Source organism: Talpa europaea, assembly GCF_964194135.1.
Source record: "Talpa europaea genome assembly, chromosome: 7".
Lineage (NCBI taxonomy): Eukaryota > Metazoa > Chordata > Mammalia > Eulipotyphla > Talpidae > Talpa > Talpa europaea.
This window is the reverse complement of record NC_140074.1, coordinates 91,479,400-91,500,451: the sequence shown is the minus strand read 5'-3', so window position 1 is coordinate 91,500,451 and position 21,052 is coordinate 91,479,400. Positions and strand designations below refer to the sequence as shown.

At 46.4% G+C, this 21,052-nt stretch overlaps 2 protein-coding genes across 2 annotated transcripts; both read left to right on the top strand.

The window, feature by feature from the left end:
- Positions 1-2,101: 2,101 nt before the first annotated feature.
- On the top strand, positions 2,102-10,568 carry LOC311173812 (asialoglycoprotein receptor 2-like; the record flags this gene model as incomplete). Its single annotated transcript, XM_084237908.1, has 7 exons — positions 2,102-2,225; positions 4,500-4,619; positions 4,808-4,903; positions 6,219-6,305; positions 6,383-6,528; positions 10,081-10,187; positions 10,412-10,568. The coding sequence occupies 7 exons, from the start codon at positions 2,102-2,104 to the stop codon at positions 10,566-10,568; spliced, it is 837 nt and encodes a 278-aa protein (XP_084094034.1).
- A 9,431-nt stretch (positions 10,569-19,999) lies between these two features.
- On the top strand, positions 20,000-20,461 carry LOC311174269 (large ribosomal subunit protein eL29-like; the record flags this gene model as incomplete). The annotated part of the gene is given in 2 exon segments (XM_084238514.1): positions 20,000-20,083; positions 20,087-20,461. Coding segments are annotated over 2 exon segments (459 nt in total).
- Positions 20,462-21,052: the final 591 nt, after the last annotated feature.

Genomic DNA, 21,052 nt, shown 5'->3' with positions numbered 1-21,052 from the left:
GAGGACCTGCCCTGGACCTCACGAGACCCCATGGGAGGGGGTACCCCCCAGGAGATTGGAGCATTGTCGTAATTTGAATATTTTTCTCTTTAACTTTCAAAAGACTAGATAGAGTTCCTAAGTTTAATTTCAGTTTTATGAGCTATAAATATAAAACTGTAAGATATTGAAAGTGTATGTTGTGATTTGATTGGCTTATTTATTGGGAAAGGATTCCTCCCATCTAATTAATAACACATCCATCACCTGCCATCTTCATCTTGGTTTTTTGGTGAGAGTATTTAAATTCTTCTCTCTCAGCAAATTTCAATTATACACGCAGTGTTTTACACTATAATCACTTGTTTCCTATTAGCTCCTAAGACCTCTTCATCTTATAGCGGGACGTTTAACCTTTAACTAATAATCCTTCTTTGTTACCTCTACCTCCGGCCCCATTAAGGTTAGATGAGGGGTTGTAAAGAGAAAACTATCAGGGAAAATTCTCAGCTTGGAGGGAGACCTGATGCAGGTGACTGAAGGGGGCAACCTGCAGGAGCAGCGCTGATGCTTAGGCTGTTCTCCTGAGACCACAGGCATTCTCACACGGTCTTTTATTTATTTATTTATTATGTGTGGAAGAACTGGGGTGAGATCCAGAAGTACAGAGGGTGAAAGATTCACCGGAGACAGAGTGGGGCTCAGAACAGGCAGGTCTACTGAAATACACTGCTGAGGGGAGCAATGGGCGAGTCAGGAGAGGTCTGCTGCACCATGTGGGTTAGCTCACTGGCTGGGGATTGAACTCAGGTTGTAGAGGTGACAGCACTGAGACTTAACCCCTCCACCACCAGGGAAGCCCTCTCATAAGTTCTTCATGTGCTCGGGCCCTCAGTCTGACTGAGTCTGGGCCAGGGTTCTGAACTTCCTTCCCACCTGTCAGAGCAGAGAGCAGGGTCCCCAGACACGACTTCAGCTCTCAGGTGAGGTGACCTTGCAGATCTTCACAGCAGTGGGTGGTGTGAAGGCAGGGTGGTGCCTGGGTCGCAGAAGGTGCTTACTGAGGTTAGATTCCTGCTGCAGGGGACGATGCCTCTGTGAAGCTCTTCTCTCCTTCCCCTGCTACCTCCACTCTGGTTTTGAGGGCTCTCCTCCCCAGGACAGTGAAGCCAGTCAGGCCTAAGCTGGGCAGCCCGGTGGTTGAGCCTGCAGGAAGCTGGGGCCCGCCAGGGTCATGGGTCTGGATTGGGCAAGAGCTGAGATTGGGCCCCTCTGATCCTGGTCAGGGATATTTGGAGACACATGTAACTCTGGGAAACTCAGAGGCAGGATGTGGAAGGGGGAGGGACAGAAGGGAAAGAGGAAACTGTACCCCTGGCCCTTTCTGGCTAGGACCCCTCCTGACCTGTGCAATGAGGAATGAAGTGACTGGCCTATGGAGGTGTGGGGTGAGTAGGAGCTCCCCTTCCCTGGGGAAACAGAGACGGTTCTGTCCCCCCCCCTCCACTACACTTTGCCTGAGTTCCAACTCCATTTCTACTTCTATTTATTGTCCAAAGTCCCAGGGGCAGGAGATGCCAGGTTAGAACCACTCGGACAGACGCACGGGCTCAGGGCCCTCCTGGGGTCACCCCTCCTCCCCTCTCCTCATCTAGCGCTGCCTGCCCCACTTCTGCAACCTTAGCCTCTCCTTTGCCCTGGGGTCCAGGTTGCCTGAGGGACCTAGGAATCAGCCCCCACACCTTGAACAGGTAACCCAGGTTGGTAGGCATGTGCGATTGGGGAGTTTGGAATTAAGGAGACTCTGGTTCAGGCACAGTGGAGGCCAGATGGGGAGGTGTGTGGTGGTTTGTTCCGTGAGAGTGTGGAGGGAAGGGTCCTAGCTGGGTCAGGTCCCAAGTAATGGCCTGAGAGGGTGGACACCCAGTGTATGCCACATCCCAGCCCCAAACTCACTTCCCAACTCAGACGCAGCTCAGATCATGGCCTTGACCCACTCAGATGTTATGTTCAAGTCCATCATCTGCCTCCCCCTGAATTAGCATCTGAGCACTAGCATCAGCCCCAGACTCGGTCCTACCACCGACCCAACCCGCCAACTCCAGCTCCAGCCTGGACCAACATGGAGAAGGACTTTCAAGACATCCAGCAGCTGGACCCTGAAGAAGATGACCACCAGCTGGGTGGAGGCGAGAGGCCAGGAACTCATGAGGACAACCCCAGGAAAGAAGACCCGTTTTGGAAAGGCAAGTGTTCAGTTTCTAGCTGTCTAGCTCCCCGTGGCTCTCTGTCTCTCTGAGGTCTCTGTCATATTCACTCCATGACCAGGGACAAGGCCCCTCTGGGTGGGAGGTGCCTGATGCCTCTGCTTGCCCCTGACCTCGCCTTCTCTCTGCCCACAGGGCCCCAGAAAAGGGCGTGTGTTAGAGCGCAGGGAAAAAATAGGCGCTGGGGACGACTCCTCCCTTCTCCTTCTGACCTGAGCAGAGTGTGCTCTGTGTGTGTGTGTGCGCGCACATCTGTATGTGTGTGCAAGAGAAACACACAGGAGAGTGTGCATGCATGTGTGGGGGGCTGGGTCGGGGCTTGGCTTGGGGCACAGGAGGTCCTGGAAGATGCCCATCCCCTCCTCCCAGCCCCCCTGCCTGAATCCTTCTGTAGCAAATCTTGACTGAAGGCCCCAATTTGGGGAAGTTTTTTTTTTAAAGGATTTATTTATTTATGCATACAAGAGTTGGGGTACAGACCAGAGATGCAGGGGGGTGAGAGGATTCACCAGAGACAGAGTGGGGAGCAGAACAGGTAGACTGACTGAAATACACTGCTGAGGGGAGCAGCGGGTGAGACAGGAGAGGTCTGCTGCGCCATGTGGGTTTCTCCCTGGCAAACCGGAGATCGAACTCATATTGCAGAGGCTGGGGATTGATAGTGCGGTGCTTAACCCCTGTGCCACCAGGGAGGTCTGGGGGAAAAGTTTTAACATGGGAGGGATTTGTGCTGTTCTGGGTTGAAGAGCAGGAGTCAGGGCTCCTAGGGGCGAAGGGTGTCAGGTGATGGGGGCCAGTGATGGAGCCTGGCTCAGTGGAGGCAGGTGTTAGGGCTTAGAGCTTAGGGAGGGGCATTGGCTAGCCTGGGCTGGGAGGAGTGGCCCCACATCCCCAAGGCTGGCAGCTCTCTGCTGTTGCAGGCGAGGGTGTGAGCTGACAGGGCAGGAGTCTGGGAGGGCTCACATGCCCATCAGGCCTTTCCCAGGAGCAGGCAGCCCTGACGTGCCTCATTCTGCATCCTCAGTGCCCACGTGATGCCTGGTAGACGGTAACACTCAAAAATGATTTTAAATATTGTGGAATCTTCTGCAGGAGAGAGGGTTCAGAGTTTAAGCGAGAGGTTTGGAGAGAGTACAGAGATTTTAGACTTTTTAGAAGAGGGAGCTCACTCACCCTAAAGACCTGATGGGCAACACAGAGGGGGTGGTCTGAGTGGGGTGGGCAGTCATTTCTCTCCAGCAGCCTCTGCTCCTGGGAGGGCCTGGTCACGTACACTGGCCTCTATCCTTGGCCCACTGCCTGATAGGTCCGCCCTGCCCTTGTCCTAAAGCTGACACGCCTCTAGTTATCAACACATTTGAAAATGTTCGTGCTGGTCATTGTTTTCTCAAATATTTTTTCTGTCTTCCCTTCTCCATTTTCCTGCAGGGACTTCAATTACATACATACTAATGGTCCCACAGCACACTGATGGATTTACCTTTTTTCTTTTTCTTGACTTTCTCTTTTTTTTAATATAGCTTTTTTAAGGTTCACAGTTCTTACCTTATGCATGCCTAATCTTCCATTGATTCTACCTAACACATTTTTCTTTTCAGATATTGTAGTTTTCATGCCAATAAGTTCAACTTGGAACTTTTAGATGTCTGTCATGATACTACTTCATATTTGAACAATTTTTTAAAAATATGAATACCATTATAATATCTGGGGTTTTTTAAGCTTAATATCTGTTTTGTTTTGTTTTTTGGTTCCTGTCTGCTAATACTGTCATCTGTGTCCGTTTAGATGGATTATTAACTTCCTGATATGAGTTGTGTTTCTGGCTTCTTTCAATCTTTGATTGGATTCCAGACATTGTGAATTTTACCTTGTTGGGTGCTGGATATATTGGTATTGCTCTAAATATTCTTGAGCTTTGCTTGGGAATGTAGTTAGGTAACTTGGAGTCAATTTGACTGATTCGAGTCTACTTTTATGATTAGGTGGGTCTAGAGTATACCCAAGGCATGAACTTCTTGCCCTGTGGGTTATTAGTTTTTGAGTGTGGCTGGTACAGGCAGTATTCCTGGTGGGTGCCAGAGTGCAAAGGCATGTGTATGCAATGCCCAGAGGCTGGGGTCAAAGCCCCTGACTCCCCTAAAGCTGCCCCGGCATCTGGTTCCCCCACCACTCTCAGTTATACTTTCTCTGCCTTCCATTATCTAGATCCCCGCTCTGACCCTCCTCTTCCTGTCTTCCCTTCTTTTGCAGGGACTCCCCTGCCTCAGCCCCTCCTGCGGCAGCGTTTCTGCTCCAGGCACAGGCTCAGTCTGCTCGCCCTGAGCGTCAACATCCTGCTGCTGGTAGCCACGTGTGTGATCGGGTCCCAAAGTGAGGGTCACAGGGACCAGGAGGGGTGGGGGAGGTGATGGGGAAAGAGAAATGGGCAGTGCTGGGGCAAATATGGGGGCAGTGGTGGGTAGGGAGGGGGATAGGCACACAGATCAGATGACAATGGGGGCTCTCATACGGGACACAGCCCCCTTCACTTTGTCCTGTCCCCACTGTCTCCTGACAAGGAACGCAGTTGCAGATGGAGTTGTGGACCCTAAAAGAAATATTCGGCAACTTCTCCTCTAGCACCCTGGTGGAGATGGAGGCTCTGAGCTTCCATGGTGAGTGGGCACTCCCGTGAGGGGTGGGTGGTGTGGATCCGATGGCCCAGGCACCTGTTGTGAGGGTCGGTGCCGGTGTCCAGTGCTGAGTCTGCAATCGGGGTGTGCTTGGTGCTGTGGGCTGTGGGCTGGGGCAGATCACCCAGCCTGAGATACTGGGTAAGCTTCAGGGGCACTGAATCTGAGCTGAGGGATGAACTGGGTGAGGCAGTGTAGGGTAAGGTAAAAGTATCAGGCTTTTCTGCCCTCCCTCCATTAGGATAGATGACGGAACCCTGTGGTCCCGAATGCATGCCAGATAGTAGGCACCTGGAGTAGGGTGTGGGCATATGTAGATGGGATTCACCTGGGCTAAGACTGGGCTTTTAAGGGTGGTCTCCGACGCCAACAGAAGCAGAAGTAGCAGCAGAGGAGATGCAGAGATAACGCCAGAGAATGCCAGAGAGCCCAGAAAGAGTAAAGACTTGCTGGGGTCTGGGAGGCCTGCCAATCTCCCAGCCTCCCAGCACCCCTGCCTGCTGTGTACCCAGTAAATCCCAGAAAAGCCTGCAAAAGCCACCGAGGACTCCAGGACTCTCCTCATTCACCCCATCTGCTGGATCAGAAAACCTGTAGTCATGGCCTGTCCTGCCCTTACAGGCAGGTAGAGAGAGGATGGATTAATACCAGGTAGGGGAAACAGAATCTGTGGCACCAGGCGTGAGAGAGACTAAACAACTCCAGCCTGGCAGAACTAGGTGTTGAGAGACCAGGGAGCAGGTCAGGGCTAGATCATGCAGGTTAATGATGACAGTGATGATGTGAGGCTTTATTTGGAGGGAATGGGGACCTATTGAAGGGATTGAAGCAGGGGAGCGACCTGAGCAGGTGTGTGCTTCAGAAAGTCTCTGTGGCAGCTCAGGGCGCCTCCTAGATGTTGGGGCTCCAGGGGGTGGGGACCGCAACATCCCAGGTCAAGGTGATGGTGGCCAGGACTATGCCCCAGGGAGGTGAGGATGCACGGAGTTAAGGAGACAGAACTGAGAGGAAAGATTAATTCCTCTCCCGGCCCCGTCCCTTTTTTTTCAGGAGGCAGCTCTGGGAACAAAGTGACATCTCTAGAAACCAAAATGAACAAACAGCTGTTGGACCTGAAAACATGTGAGAAACCCCTCGGTAGTGCGGGAGAGGTGTGCGCCCGCGTGGTGTGAGTGTGTTGTGAGTGTGCTGCGCATGTGTGCGTCCACAGCCCAAGGTCTGTGCCGGGTCGTGAGGGTGGAGGGGCAGAGAGGCACCCACACAGCCCACATCGTAGCCCGTCCCTCTGTCCCTCTAGATCATTCCACCTTGCTCCTTCACCTGAAGCACTTCTCAGTGGATCTGCGCACCCTGTCTTGTCAGATGGCATTCTTCCGCAGCAATGGTAGGGAGAGGGGCGGTCCCTGGTCCCTTTGTGCCTGTCCCCTCAGCAGGATCTCATCTCCCGCTGCCCCCTCACAGGCACAGAGTGCTGCCCCGTTAACTGGCTGGAGCATGGAGGCAGCTGCTACTGGTTCTCTCGCTCTGGGAAGACCTGGCCGGAGGCCGAGAAGTACTGCCGGCTGGAGAACGCCCACCTGGTGGTCATCAACACCAGGGAGGAGCAGGTGAAGCTGGAGCCTGGGTGGAGGCAGGAGGAACCCTGGGGTGTGCACTCTGGGGGGTGGTTCAGGCTTGCTTTATTAAGGTTTTTTTTTTTTAATTTCTTTTCTTTTTTTTTTAAGAGTTATTTATTTGTTTGTTTGTTTATTTATACAAACACTGGGTACAGTCAGAAGCGCGGGAGGGTGAGAGAATTCACCAGAGCTAGAGCGGGGAGCAGAGCAGGTAGAAGGACCGAAGAACACTGCTGAGGGGAGCAGGGGGCGGCAGGAGGGGTCTGCGTGCCATGTGGGACCCTCCTCTGGTGGCCGGGGAGCAGCCAGGGATTGAACCAGCGCTGCAGAGGCTGCGGGCAGCTTCGCAACCCAGTGCAACCCAGCGCTCAACCGCTGCGCCACCGGGGAGACCCTTATTAAGGTTTTTTTTTTAACCTAAGGAAGACTCTAGAAAGGTTCTGGGAGGTTAAAAATAAATTAATTTTTATTTATTTTATTCTTTTTTTAGAGATTTATTTATTTATGCATATAAGAACTGGGGTGTAGGCCAGAGGTTTGGGGTTGGTGTGAGAGGATTCACCAGAGACAGAGTGGGGAGCAGAACAGGCAGACTGATTGAAATACACTGCTTGCTAAGGGGAGCAGTGGGAAAGACAGGAGAGGTCTGCTGTGCCATGTGGGTTATCTCCCTGGTCAGGGATCGAACTCAGAATGTGGTGACTGGCAATAGCTTTATAGCGCTGAGACTTTAACCTTGAGCCACTGGGGAGGCCACTTAGGTTGTATTTTCATCCTGAGAAATGCAGGTCAGTGACCCTTTTAATGTTTTTTATCTTGAATTCAGCTTTATGGGATATAAATAGAATAGGTCTTGATTTCTTTTTTAAAAAAATTAATTAATTTTTAAATAAGTTCCTTTTTCTTACATCGTTGTTGATTTTGGGATCGTATATGATTTCTCCCCTCAGATGTGGTCTCCGTAGCTCTCTCACCATCAAAGTGCCCACAGTCCATGACCATAATTCCTTGGATCTTTTTCTCTGCAGCCTGGGGCCTGTGCTTAGCCCATTTTCATATATCAGATGTGGGTTTCTGCTGAGTGGCTGGTTTTTGTTTATGTAGTTTGAATTTCTCTTCTCAGTTTCTTCCCTTTATTTACTGTTGTGTTACTATTTTTCTTTGATGTCACATGTCATTCATCTCTCTAATTTTTTGGAGGATGTGAGCTGTTCTCCAATATCTCCTTATTTTCTTTTTTTTTTAATTTTTTTAAAAATTATTTTTAAAAAAATTTTTTTATAGAGGCATGTTTATTTATTTATTTGTTTGTTTGTTTGTTTATACAAGCACTGGGTACAGTCAGAAGCGCGAGAGGGTGAGAGAATTCACCAGAGCCAGAGTGGGGAGCAGAGCAGGCAGAAGGACCGAAGTACACTGCTGAGGGGAGCAGCGGGCGGCAGGAGAGGTCTGCGCACCATGTGGGACCCTCCTCCGGTGGCCGGGGAGCAGCCGGGGATCGAACCGGCGCCGCAGAGGCTGCGGGCAGCTTCGCAACCCAGCGCTCAACCGCTGCGCCACTGGGGAGGCCCCTCCAAAGTATTTTTTAAGATTTATTTATTTATGCATGCAAGAACTGGGGTAGAGGCTAGAGGTGTGGGGAAGAGTGGGGAAGACAAGAGGCAGACTGACTGAAATACACTGCTGAGGGGAACAGCAGGGAGACAGGAGAGGTCTGCTGCACATTTTGGGTCAGTGCTGCAGTGGCTGCGAACAGCTTTACAGGTTGCGTCTTAACCCCTTGCACCACCAGGGATTCCCCTTCAAAGTATTTTTTTCACCTCCATTTTTGATAGTTTATTCTTCCTCCCTCGTTCCTCCCTTTCATCTTTATTTTTCAAAAAAGATTTATTTATTTCTGCATATAAGAACTGGGGTACAGGCCAGAGGAGTGGGGTATGTGTGAGAGGATTCACCAGAGACAGAGTAGGGAACAGATCAGGCAGACTGTCTGAAATAACACTGCTGAGGGGAGCAGCAGGGAGACAGGAGAGGTCTGCTGCACCATGTGGGTCACCTTCTTGGCTAGGGATCGAACTCCTGCAGTGGCTCTGGATAGCTTCATAGTCTGTGCTCAACCCATGGCACCACCAGGGAGGACCCTCATCTTTATTTTTGCATCACTTCCAAGATAATATTTTGCTGTGCTACTTTTGTGAATAATCTGTCTGTCTTTCTTGTCTGTTATCTACCCATGAGTAGGGGAGATGAACTCACCTAGACTCTGCTCTGATCACTTGGTGCTACTTGACTGTTCTTTCTGCATCACAGAGGACTGGCTATTGATGATTTGTATTCCTTGTCTACCTTCTTGTGGTGAAGAAAGTAGGGACTAGGGCAACAGGCAGCAGTGGATGGAATATTTAGTCCTGAGACACTTTCCCTCAACCTCTGCTGCCCCTCTGATGCAGGGAGCAAACCCACCAGTTTCTGAGGGTTGCCCCTTCATGCACAGGACATTGTCCTATTTGCTGGATTCTAGAATTCAGGGGTGTGATATGTCTGCCCATAGATGAGAGAGTTAACTGCAACCTTAGTTGGGTCTCTAGGAAGTGAGAAAGGAATTAGGAAATTTCCCTTCAAATGCCATTGGAGACCCTTCACATGTTGTCAAAGGGAACTGCTAGGCGTGTGTGTTGGTCAGCCCATCCCTCTATTTCCTCCACAAAACCAGGTGATCATACCCTCTCCCTGCTACCTTCAAACCATGGGACTTAAGTTGCCAGAAGTAGCAATATCTGTACAGGAGGCCACTCGGGGGTCTGAGGCCTAAGGGGTGTACTTGAGTCCTAGGGAGCTATCTAAGCCACCACTTTCAGCCCAGCCCCAACCAACTGGCTGACTGGGCTGCTCCTCACACCCAGGGCAGCATCCCATTTGCAGGACAGCTGGCCAGACCCAAGGTAGCCAAGTCCTAACAGGGCCTTGGGCCCTGGGTCCAAGCTTGGAAACTCAAGGCCTAGCAAACCTCTGAAAATGTCAGCTACATAGAAACTGATGTATCTGAGAGGCGAGTGAGGCCAAGTTCCTTAGTAATGCCAGGGTGCATGGGGGCTGCAGGGCCAGGGGCCAGAGTTGAGATTCCAAGAGTTAGAAGTGTGGGCAGAGACAGCGAGAAGACCTGAGTCCAGTGGCGCTGTGAGTTGGGAGTAAAGTGGGAGGCCAAGGTACAGTTGCTGTGAGCTCAGGCATTAGATTAACTTTGAGGGCTCTACTTATTCTCATGGGTAATGTGTGCCTCATGAAGCCACCCGATTTAGAAGGTCTCATGAGCATTAAATAAAGTAAGCCCTGTAAAGCGTCTAGCTTGCGGTCCAGCCAGTGTGTGCACATTCAGCTGACAACAGCTACGGTCACAGAAGAGAAACATGGAACTAGTGGTAGCGGGAGCTGATGCTTCAGCCTAAAGCAGGTTAGGGTGGGGAGGGCTGAGGGAAGCCCAGCTGATGCCTGCATGGCAGTACCAGGCTGGAAGCACTTCTAACCCCACCCTGGTCTTTTCAGCAATTCATTACACAGCACACGGAGCCCTTCCAAACCTGGATAGGCCTCACTGACAGTGATGGCACCTGGAGATGGGTGGATGGCACAGACCACAGGCTTAACTACAGGCAAATTCCCTCCAACCCCTTAGTTAGGCCTTGGGACAGCCACCTGGTCTTTCACCCCAATACATCAGTCCATTCCCTCTCATCCTTCAGGAACCAAATCCCTCCCCTCTCCCCCTCAAACCCCGAACATTCAAGGCTACAACTCTGCACCCTGAGCCCAAGGTGAGGTGGAGGTGTGGGTTGCTGGGATGGAGGGGAGCTCAGAGCTTGTCCTGCCTTCTTAGGAACTGGGCTCCCATGCAGCCAGACAACTGGACGGGGCACGAGGTGGGTGGAACTGAGGACTGTGTGGAGATGAGGCCGGATGGCCGCTGGAACGACGACTTCTGCCTGCAGATGTACCGCTGGGTGTGTGAGATGAAGCTGAACATCACCAGCTAGGAGCCCGTCCTCCGGCATGTCTTTCTGATCTGCACCCTACCCAGCCCTGTCCCAGCTTTTTTATAGGGATTTTGAAGAAAGGAAGAATAGAGTCAGAGGCATGAGGAAAGATAGATAGAAGGGCGTGGATTAAGAACCTCAGATCTGAGAGGCTGAGAACCTATCTCCTACTGCAATTCATTGGAATTAGAATTTTGAGCCATCAGTGGAGTTGGAACAAAAGAAACATACTTCAGACTCTGTGTGGATTGATTATTTGGGCTTGGGAATGTAGGGTGCAAAGAAGGAGAGGACATGGTTTAAAAAAGAGAAAGTTTTATGTTCTAGATAGTTGTTCCTTGACACCCAGTAGTAAGACACTTTTCCAGTATGGCTGACTGGAAGCATGGCTGTCTTTTGGGACCACAAACACTTCTGGACCTATCTCCAGCACAGAAATTGTCAGCAGCAACTTGTACAGTGGGAAAATATGGCCTTTGAAGATCATTCTGAAAGTGACTTTGAAAGGATCTTTAAGCAATTTGATTTTTGCTTTAATTTTTATTACAAAAGTAACATATACTATCAGTAAACTATGTCTCAAATACACACACACACTACAGGCAATGAGTAACTTTCCCAGCCCCTCCCATTTTCCCCAGTTAAATATTTCACAGATACTGTTTTGGTCAGGGTTTGCCAAAGAAAGAACGAGTAAGATGTGTATGTATGTATGTATCTATCCACACATACATATACATACACCCATGCATATACATGTACACATACACATGAGTGATTTATTATTAGGGACTGGCTCATGCAACTGTGGAGGGTGGCAAGTCCTGAGTTAACAAGCTGGAGACCCATGAGAGCTGATGGGGTAGCTTGAGCATGAAGGCGACAGGCTCTAGATGCAGGAAGAGCCATTATTTCAGTATGAGTCTGAAGGCAGGAAAAAACTAGTGTTCCAGGCAGGAATTACTGTTCTACTATGGGAGGCTTATCTTTTTGGTTCTATTCAAGGCTTCAGTGGATTGGGTGAGGCCTACCACACCTAGGAGACTAATCTGCTTTACCCAGCCTACCAATTCAGATATTCATCCCATCCAAAAACACCTTCACAGACATAGCCAGAATGATGTTTTACCAAATATTTTTGTCCTTCTGTCTCTGTCAAGTTGACACATAAAATGAACCATGATAGATGGTTGTTGGGGATTTCCTATGTATGTGCATATTCATGACACTGCATATCATTATATTGTCTGCTTTTGTCACTTTACATTGTCTTTGGACATCAATCCAATCTATGCTATTCCCTGGCTGGTTTTACCTCATTGAATTTAACAGGGGTAGATTACAAAGTGTGGATGTGCCACATGCTATTTAATGGTACTCTGTAGTAGACAAGTAGTTGCTTTAGATTTTGCCACATGCTAGTTGTTTTCAATCAATTTTTATTTCTCAGCTTATGCTAGGTTGACTTTTTAATTTTCAGCTGCAAAATTTTCTAGGACTTCTTCAAAATATGCATGGTTGGCATTAAATAAAATTTTAAAGTAATAATACACATAAAAGTCTTATGGGGCTAGAATAGTCACCTCATTTACTTCCTTCAGCCATTCCTGCTGTTCACATAAACAAGTTTCTGTGTTTTAGCAGTCTCTTCCAGTATTGACACCTATATTTCTAAAGAATACACTCATGGATATCCACATATTTATTGATTATAGACATAACTTAGTCACTATGTTGAAATGAGGTGCAATCTATTAATTGCCAAGCCATCTTACTACGTTTACTTTCTTGCATGTTTTTTTCTGAAGTTAATCATTTTTTCATTTATAATTTTGCCTTATATTCTTTGTTTTTCTCCACATATCCCCAGCTCCCTGCTTTATATTCTGTGAACCTATTGCAAAGACTTAGCTGTGAAAAAACTCACAATAAAATTTTCAAACTGGCCACACAATCAGTATTTCAGTTGTGCTTTTTCCCCTGAGAACCACTGGCAGGAATCCAAGTTTTAGGAGTCCTTCACACAAATGTACACAATTGTGAACAGCCCTCCTTAGGAAGAAAATACAAAATTAAGCATAAAAGTTAGTGTTTAAATGACGAATTTATTTTTATTTTATTTATTTTTTAAAGATTTATTTATTTGTTTATACAAGCACTGGGTACAGTCAGAAGCGCGGGAGGGTGAGAGAATTCACCAGAGCCAGAGCGGGGAGCAGAGCAGGCAGAAGGACCGAAGTACACTGCTGAGGGGAGCAGCAGGTGGCAGGAGAGGTCTGCGCGCCATGTGGGACCCTCCTCAGATGGCCTGGGAGCAGCCGGGGATCAGCCGGGGATTGAACCTGCGCTGCAGAGGCTGCGGGCAGCTTCGCAACCCAGCGCTCAACCGCTGCACCACCAGGGGAGGCCCTAAAGGACAAATTTAAAAATCTGAAAACCACAGTCAGCATCACAAAATCTAGATAAATTATATATTTTAAGTAATCTAGACACATCTCTAATATCTATCTCCCTGCCTGATTTTTAACTTTTGTTGTATACTCATTGTTTACTTCCACATGTGACAAGGAGTTGTAAGGTGATTTTCCAGAGAGAGAAGAGAAAGAGAATTGTTTCCTTATTACTGATGTCAGGTGCTTCAGGGTGTGTTTGTGTCCCACCTCTGTGTCATCCCCCACAAGTAAGTCTGCATAGTGGGTGGTAGAAGTACCCCCTCTCCCCATACACACACCCTGAAAGCCATTCCTGTGCAGATGGGAAACCATTAGCATACACAACACGACTGCAAACTGATGCCCCTCTCAGTTCCAGTCAAATGTATTTCCAACTCAACCTCTCCGTTGGATGAAAAAGAAGCCAACTGACATGGAATAAAGTGTGAAGGAGAGAACATTGGAGTGGAAAGTGACAATGGTTATTTTAATCGATGGTAGCTCATTTAGCTGTCAATTTCATAATTTAAAAAAGAAGCAGACTTAAGCATGTCCTATGCTTGGAAACAAAAACATGGATAAAATAAAATTGCCTTTGAAAGATGAAAAAATTTGTGGGAGTCAATAGCTTCCTATAACAATAAGTAAAAGCAAAAATTGTTTCACAATATTTTAGAAATGATTTACCATGCAATCTATCAAAGAAAAACCTCAATGAATGCCAAAAAGGAGGGATTTTTAAGGCCTCATCTCATGTTATAATTAAAGTGATATGTAAATAATAAAGCAGGACCAGAATATTTTAGATCTTTGTAAATGAAAGTACATACTTTTCCGTACTACCATGATTCAAGTGAAAATAATCTAGAAGCGAATCAAATATATCAAAACCTATGGAATGTAGTGAAAGCTAAACTCAGACTAAAATGTGCAGCATTGTGTTTATATAAGTAAAAGTTAAAGATTGACAATAAATAAGCCGGTGTTCAACATAAAAATCAGGAAAGTCAGCTATAAAAAATATTTGAAAATGGGCCTCCCTGGTGGCACAAGGGGTTAAGGACGGCCCTATGAAACAATGCACAGACTCTGCAGCACGAGTTTGATCCCTGACTGGCCAGGGAGAAACCACATGGCAAAGCAAACCTCTCCTGTCTTGTCCACTGCTCCCCTCAGCAGTGTATTTCAGTCAGTCTGCCTGTTCTGTGTCCCAATCTGTCTCTGGTGAATCCTCTCACCCCCCACATCTCTGGCCTCTACCCCAGTTCTTGTATGCATAAGTAAATAAATCTTTAAAAAAATAAATAAAATATTCCAAAATGTAGTAGTAGGAGGGAATAAATAAAAAGAGAATATTAGAAATTTCCAAAAATTAGTAGAATGAAGAAAACTAAAACCCATTTTTAAAGTAAAATTTTTATTTTTAAATAGTTGGACTCATAAGCAGTTGTATACAGAGAGATCCCATGTAACCTTTACCCAATATCCCCCAATGGTAACATCTTGCAAAACTATTGTATAATATGGTGTTCAGGATATTGGCATGATCCAGTCAAGATGCAGAGCATTTAACCCCTTAAGAATCCCTTGGGGAGGCCTCCCTGCTGGCCTAGGGTTAAGTCTCAGAGCTATCACCACTACTGCCTGAGTTATCCCCGGCCAGGGAGCTGACCCACATGGTGAGGAGATCTCTCCTTTCTCACCCACTGCTCCCCTCAGCAGTGTATTTCAGTTGACCCTCCTGTTCTGCTCCCCACTCTGTCTCTGGTAAATCCTCTTACCGCCCCCACCTCTGTCCTACACCCCAGCTCTTCTAGACACACCAAAAAAAGAATCCCCTGTGGAGCCACAGCTACCTCCATTCTCCATCCCATCTCGTTCCAAACCCTGGACAACCACTAACTGGCTGTGTATTTCCACAGTTTTTGTAATCTCAAGAATGTCAGATAAATGGAGCCACACCCTTTAGAACTGACTTTATTCCCCCCACTCAACATCATTCCCTGGAGATTTGTTCAAGTTCTGGCTGGTGTCAGTGGTTGATTCTTTCTTGCCTCGTAGCATTCCATGGGATAGATGTACCACAGCTCGTTGAACCATAAATAGCAACTGGGTTGTTTCTAGCTTTGGGCTCTTACAAATAAAACTGTTATGGACATTCGCGTACAAGTTTTATTGTGAACATAAACTTTTGCTTTTTTGTGATAAGTACCTAAGAGTACAATTGCTGGGTCATGTAGTGATTGATTGGATGTTTAATTTTAGGAGAAGCTATAAATTTTTTTTTCCCAGAGTAGTTGTACCTTTTATCTCCCCATCAACAGTTTGTTCATCCCCTCACCTGCATTTGGTTGCTGTCACTTAAAAAAATTTCTTTTAGTCAACCTGGCAGGTATGTATGATATGTTATTGTGATTTTAGTTTTCATTTCCCTGATATTGTAATGATGTTGTCCATCTTTTCACGTGTTTATGTAGTTTTCTACTGGTATGTCTTTTTTGGAGAAGTGTAACTTCTTGTATTTTACCCTTTTTTTTTTCTTGTTTATATTTTTTTGAGGTGTGTGTGTGTGTAGAAGAACTGGAGTGTAGGCTAGAGGTGCAGGGGTGATCTTTCACCAGAGACAGAGTGGGGAGCAGAACAGGTAGATCTACTGAAATACACTGCTGAGGGAAGCAGAGGGTGAGACAGAGAGGTCTGCTGTGCCATATGGTCAGCTGCCTGGCCAGGGATCGAATTCAGGGCATCTGGGTGAAAGCTCTGACACTTAACCCTAGGCCACCAGGGAGGCCCCTACTCATTTTCTAACTGGATTGTTTTTTCCCTTACTACTGAGTTTTTGAGACTTGTTTTTATGTTCTCTAGATACCAGTATTTAGCTGAATTATGGTGTTCAAATATTTTCTCCAAATCTGTAGCTTATGTTCCTCTGTTCTTAACAAGCTCCATTTCCAGGAAGACTAATGTCAGTAAAATCCTGGCTGGCCCAATTAAAGAACTGAGAAAACTGACATGATTGTGTGAAATAGTAGGTTAAAGAGCACTTTTCCTGTTTTTATGGAAATTTGGCTAGAGTCCTAAAACTAAGAATGATTCTTGATAAGCGCCCACAAATTTAAAGTAGAGAGGAGCTGAGGGGCAGGGAAATGGGGAGATATTGATCAACGGGCATAAACTTCCAGTTACAAGATTAACAAGTTTGGGGATCTAATGTACATCATGGTGACTACACCTCATAATATGGTGTGAATACCCAAATGATGGTAATGATGTGAAAGGAGGCAGGTGATAACCAATGTTATGGTGGTAATCATTCTGCAATATGTAAGTGTATTAGATCAACACATTATAGAGCTTATACTTACACCATGTCATATGTCAATTATATCTCTATTAAATTGGGGAACAAGGAGGAGAAACTGGACACATCTAGTCAGGACTTACCAAGCTCTATTAAAAGGTAGCAAAACCAGCCTCTGTAAGAGAAGGAAAGGGAGTTAGTAGATTATGTCAAGGGAATTCTTAGATGTAGGGGAGGGGAATGCTCCTCTGTAACTCCTTAGTCAGATGATAGAATCCAAAGAGAACCACTGTAGAGAGTGGGATTGAGTGCAAGGGGGTAAGAAGGGCCGGATTGCAGTGAAGCTGACACTCTGTTGGGAATAGTCTCTGAGAGGCGGTCTTTGCAGGAGGCATGGATAATTCCTTAGGAGTTTTGGGGTTAATCATGAAGACTCATCTCTGCTTCTTGACAGAAGTCTGGAAGCAAAATACTGGGCTGGAGCTGTTTCATTCATCAGTTTACCCAGCTGCACTTGGTTGTCTGTCAGAAAACCTGTGATCCTAATGGTCTCCATAGATGTCAGGCTTGAGACATGTAGCAAGGCCCATTGGGGAAGAACTGGGGGCAGAGTGTGGCGGAAAGATGCTGTGGGCACACAACTGTACTCTGGGGCAGGAACTGATGGCGACCCCCACAGAAGCCAGCCAGAGGACTGTGTAGTGCCAGCCAGAGGACTGTGTAGTGCCAGCCAGAGGACTGTGTAGTGGCCCCAAAGGGGTCTCTGAAGCACCACCAGTAGACTGAGGGGAGGCCCACCTTGGGACCTACTGTGAAGAGCATCTTCACTTCCACAGTAGCACCACATCATGGGTCTCTTGACCTTGCATTCTCATCTCCCTTTGTCCCAACTCTTGAGGATCAATGAGGAGAAGAGAAAAGGAGGAGAAAGGAGGATCAGAACAGCCCAAAGTTCTCCAGAAGCAGAGTCAGAAATGAGAATCCTTGTGGAAGTCATGTTAGAAAGTCTTCCTAGGAAAAGTGAGTAGAGGCAGGATGATGAGGGACAGAGGAAGTGAGAGTGTGATGGGAGTGGGCCATGAAGGAGAACTTTTGTGAAAGTGGTTGAGTGGGAAGAATTCTTAGGCAACACCAAGCCAAGTCCTGTGGTGGTGGGGCAACAGCTCAACAGGACTCATCTCAGAATTGTTCCAGTCAGACACAAGGGATCTGGAGTATCAATACCTTAGCACCTGCAGTCATTGGTTAAGTGCTGCCTGTGGTTGTCAGATTGTAAATTCTGAGTATTCTGTGAATGCTCTCTGGCCAGGTGAAGCTTGGTCTGGAAGCTGGAGGGAAGTCTTGTGACAAAGGGACATAAATTCTGCCTGTTCAGAAAAAATCACACTGGAAGCCAGTGTGCATGAAAAGGAAGAAGGAATCTGAAAGGATCTGAACAAAACCCTTATCGTGTCTGCTGCAGCGCTGTCATTGACCAGCCTGAGTTGTTACTGCATAAAGATTTGATTGGATGTGAGATTAAAGTTTTGCTTTAATCTGGACTAGACTTTTGAGATCTGAAATTAAGACTGATGTTATAGCTGAAGTATTGTTAGAAGTATGGCTACAGAAAATTCCAAGAAAATATATTTAATAACAGTGCAATGACTTATTAGTTATATGATACCCCTTATTAGGTTGAGGAAGTTTCCTTCTGCTGCTAATTTGCTGAAAAGTTTTTTTTTTTTTTTTAAATCACGAAAGGGTAGTGAGTTTTGTCTAATGCTTATTCTGAGTGAATTGATATAATTTGTGGATTTTCTTCTTAGCTTACTAATATGGTAGCTTATATTAATAAATTTCTGAATATCAAGTCAATTTTGTAGTCTTGGGATAAACCTAATCTGGTTTTTAATTTTAAATGTCATACTTAGTGCTGCCATGTAATTGATTCTTCTTTAGAATCAAAAGCTAAGGCTTTCTATGTTAATATTTGTTTCAAGTGCGTTATTGACTTCAATTATTTTTATAATATCTTCTTTAATGTCTTTGTCAGAGAATTCCTACATCTTTGTCATCTTGGCATTGGTATCTATTACATTTTACCATCTGAGTTGAACTTCTTGTGGTTTTCCATATGTCAAATAATTTTGGATTGTATTCTGGACATTTTGAATATTAAGTTATGTGATTGTGGGTCTTCTTTAAGATCTATGGAGGATATTGATATTTTTGTTTTAGCAGCAGTTGACCTGGTAAGGTTCAGGTGTTAAGTTCCAACACACTTCTGTAGGTTATGGTTTCAATGTCAGTTCAATTCTGAGGTTATCGGGGGGACATGGATATCAGTTTATCCATTATTTCAGTTCTCAGGGTCTTTGGTATACTAATTGAAGATTAGATCCACTTATGTGACTCAGGGATGAGTGCTGAAATGTATAGACAACTAAAAAAAAAATCTAAGCAAATTGATTTAATATGTTCATGGATTGAAAAACTTAATAATGTTGTCATGCCAATTCTCCAAAACATCATATGTAGAATCAAAACAAACCCAAGAATAACCTCAGCAGGTTTTTTTGGGTAGAAATTGACAAACTGATTCTAAAATGTATGTGGAAACATAATAAATCTAGAATAGCCCAAATAATTATGAAAAACAAAACAAAACAAAACAAAACAAAAACAGTAAGATTGCAAGACTCACATTATCTGACTTCAAGCCAGCATAAAGCTACAGTAAACAGGGCCTCCCCTGGTGGTGCAGTGGTTGAGCGCTGGGCTGCAAAGTTGCCCACAACCTCTGCAGCACCGGTTCGATTCCCGGCCACCAGTGGGGGTCCCACATAGAGCAACAGACCTCTTCTGCCATGCCCACTGCTCCCCTCAACAGTGTATTTCGTCAGTCTGCCTGTTCTGTTCCCTGCTCTGGCTCTGGTGAATTCTCTCACCCTTCCGTGCTTCTGACTGTATCCAGTGCTTGCATAAGTAAATAAATAAATCTTTTTTAAAAAAAAGCTACAGTAAACAACACATTAATATTTGCCTATATATAAAGTTAGACATACAATCAATGGAACAGAATAGAAGGTACAGGAAGAGACCCACATAACTTGATTTTTTTGTAGAGGAACCAAAGTAATTAAATGGACAAAGAAGTATTTTCAATAAATGGTGCTAGAACAACCACATATGTGGAAAAAAATGTAACTCTGAATGTCTATAGACACATACAAAAGCTGTAACTATAAGAACTATAAAAGAAAACAAAATCTTTGCAAATGTGGGTAGGCAGTTTTCTTAGAGTATAAAAAAACATGAATCAGGGCCTCCCCAGTGGCGCAGCGGTTGAGCACTGGGTTGCGAAGCTACCCGCAGCCTCTGCAGCACCGGTTCGATCCCAGGCTGCTCCCCGGCCACCGGAGGAGGGTCCCACATGGCGCGCAGACCTCTCCTGCCGCCCGCTGCTCCCTTCAGCAGTGTACTTTGGTCCTTCTGCCTGCTCTGCTCCCCGCTCTGGCTCTGGTGAATTCTCTCACCCTCCCGCGCTTCTGACTGTACCCAGTGCTTGTATAAATAAATAAAAATAAATCCAAAAAAACCCCAAAAAACATGAATCATAAAAGAAAAGATTGCCATTTGGACTTCATTTTAAAAATCTGTTTTTTGCCTCGTTTCCAGCTCAAGGCGCCTGGGGAACTGCGGCCCTGGGTGCAGACATGGCCATGTCCAAGGACCACACCACGCACAACCAATCCCGAAAATGGCACAGAAATGGCATCAAGAAACCCCGATCCCAAAGATAAGAATCTCTTAAGGGGGTGGATCCCAAGTTCCTAAGGAACACGCGCTTTGCCAAGAAGCATAACAAGAAGGGCCTGAAGAAGATGCAGGCCAATAATGCCAGGGCTATGAGTGCACATGCTGAGGCTACCAAGGCCCTTGTAAAGACCAAGACGGTCAGGGCTAACATCCGAAAGGGCAGGAGCCGCAAACTCAGCCAACTTGCCTACATCGCTCACCCCAAGCTTGGGAAACATGCACGTGCCCGCAACGCCAAGGGTCTCAGGCTCTCGTGGCCAAAGGGCAAGGCTCAAACCCAGGCCAAGGATGTGGCTGCAGCACAGGTCCCCAAAGGAACACAGGCTGCCAAAGGTGCTCAGGCCCCCACAAAGGCTTAAGAATAGAGAACGCTGTCTGCCCGTGTGAGGACAGAAAGACTGGTGTCACCCCTAGACTGCTGTCTACAAGGAACTGGTGTCTTCCTGTGCTATTTGTACAAATAAATCTGAAGCAGAAAAAAAAAAAATCTATTTTTTGCAAACCAATGTTAAAGAAATGAAAAGGCAAACCACAGTCTGGTAATACTTATATCTGAGAAGAGACTTGTGTCCAGAATATATAAAGAATCCTTACAAGTCAGTAAGAACACAAACAACCAAATTTAAATAATGGACAAAAAGATCGAATATAAACTTTGCAAAAAAAGATATCCATGGGCCTCCCTGGCGGCGCAGCGGTTGAGCGCTGGGTTGCGAAGCTACCCGCGGCCTCTGCGCAACGGTTCAATCCCAGGCTGCCGGGTGAGGGTTCCACATGGCGTGCAGACCTCTCCTGCCACCCGCTGCTCCCCTCAGCAGTGTACTTCAGTCCTTCTGCCTGCTCTGCTCCCCGCTCTGGCTCTGGTGAATCCTCTCACCCTCCTGCGCTCCTGACTGCTGACTGTACCCAGTGCTTGTATAAATAAATAAATAAATCTTTAAAAAATAATA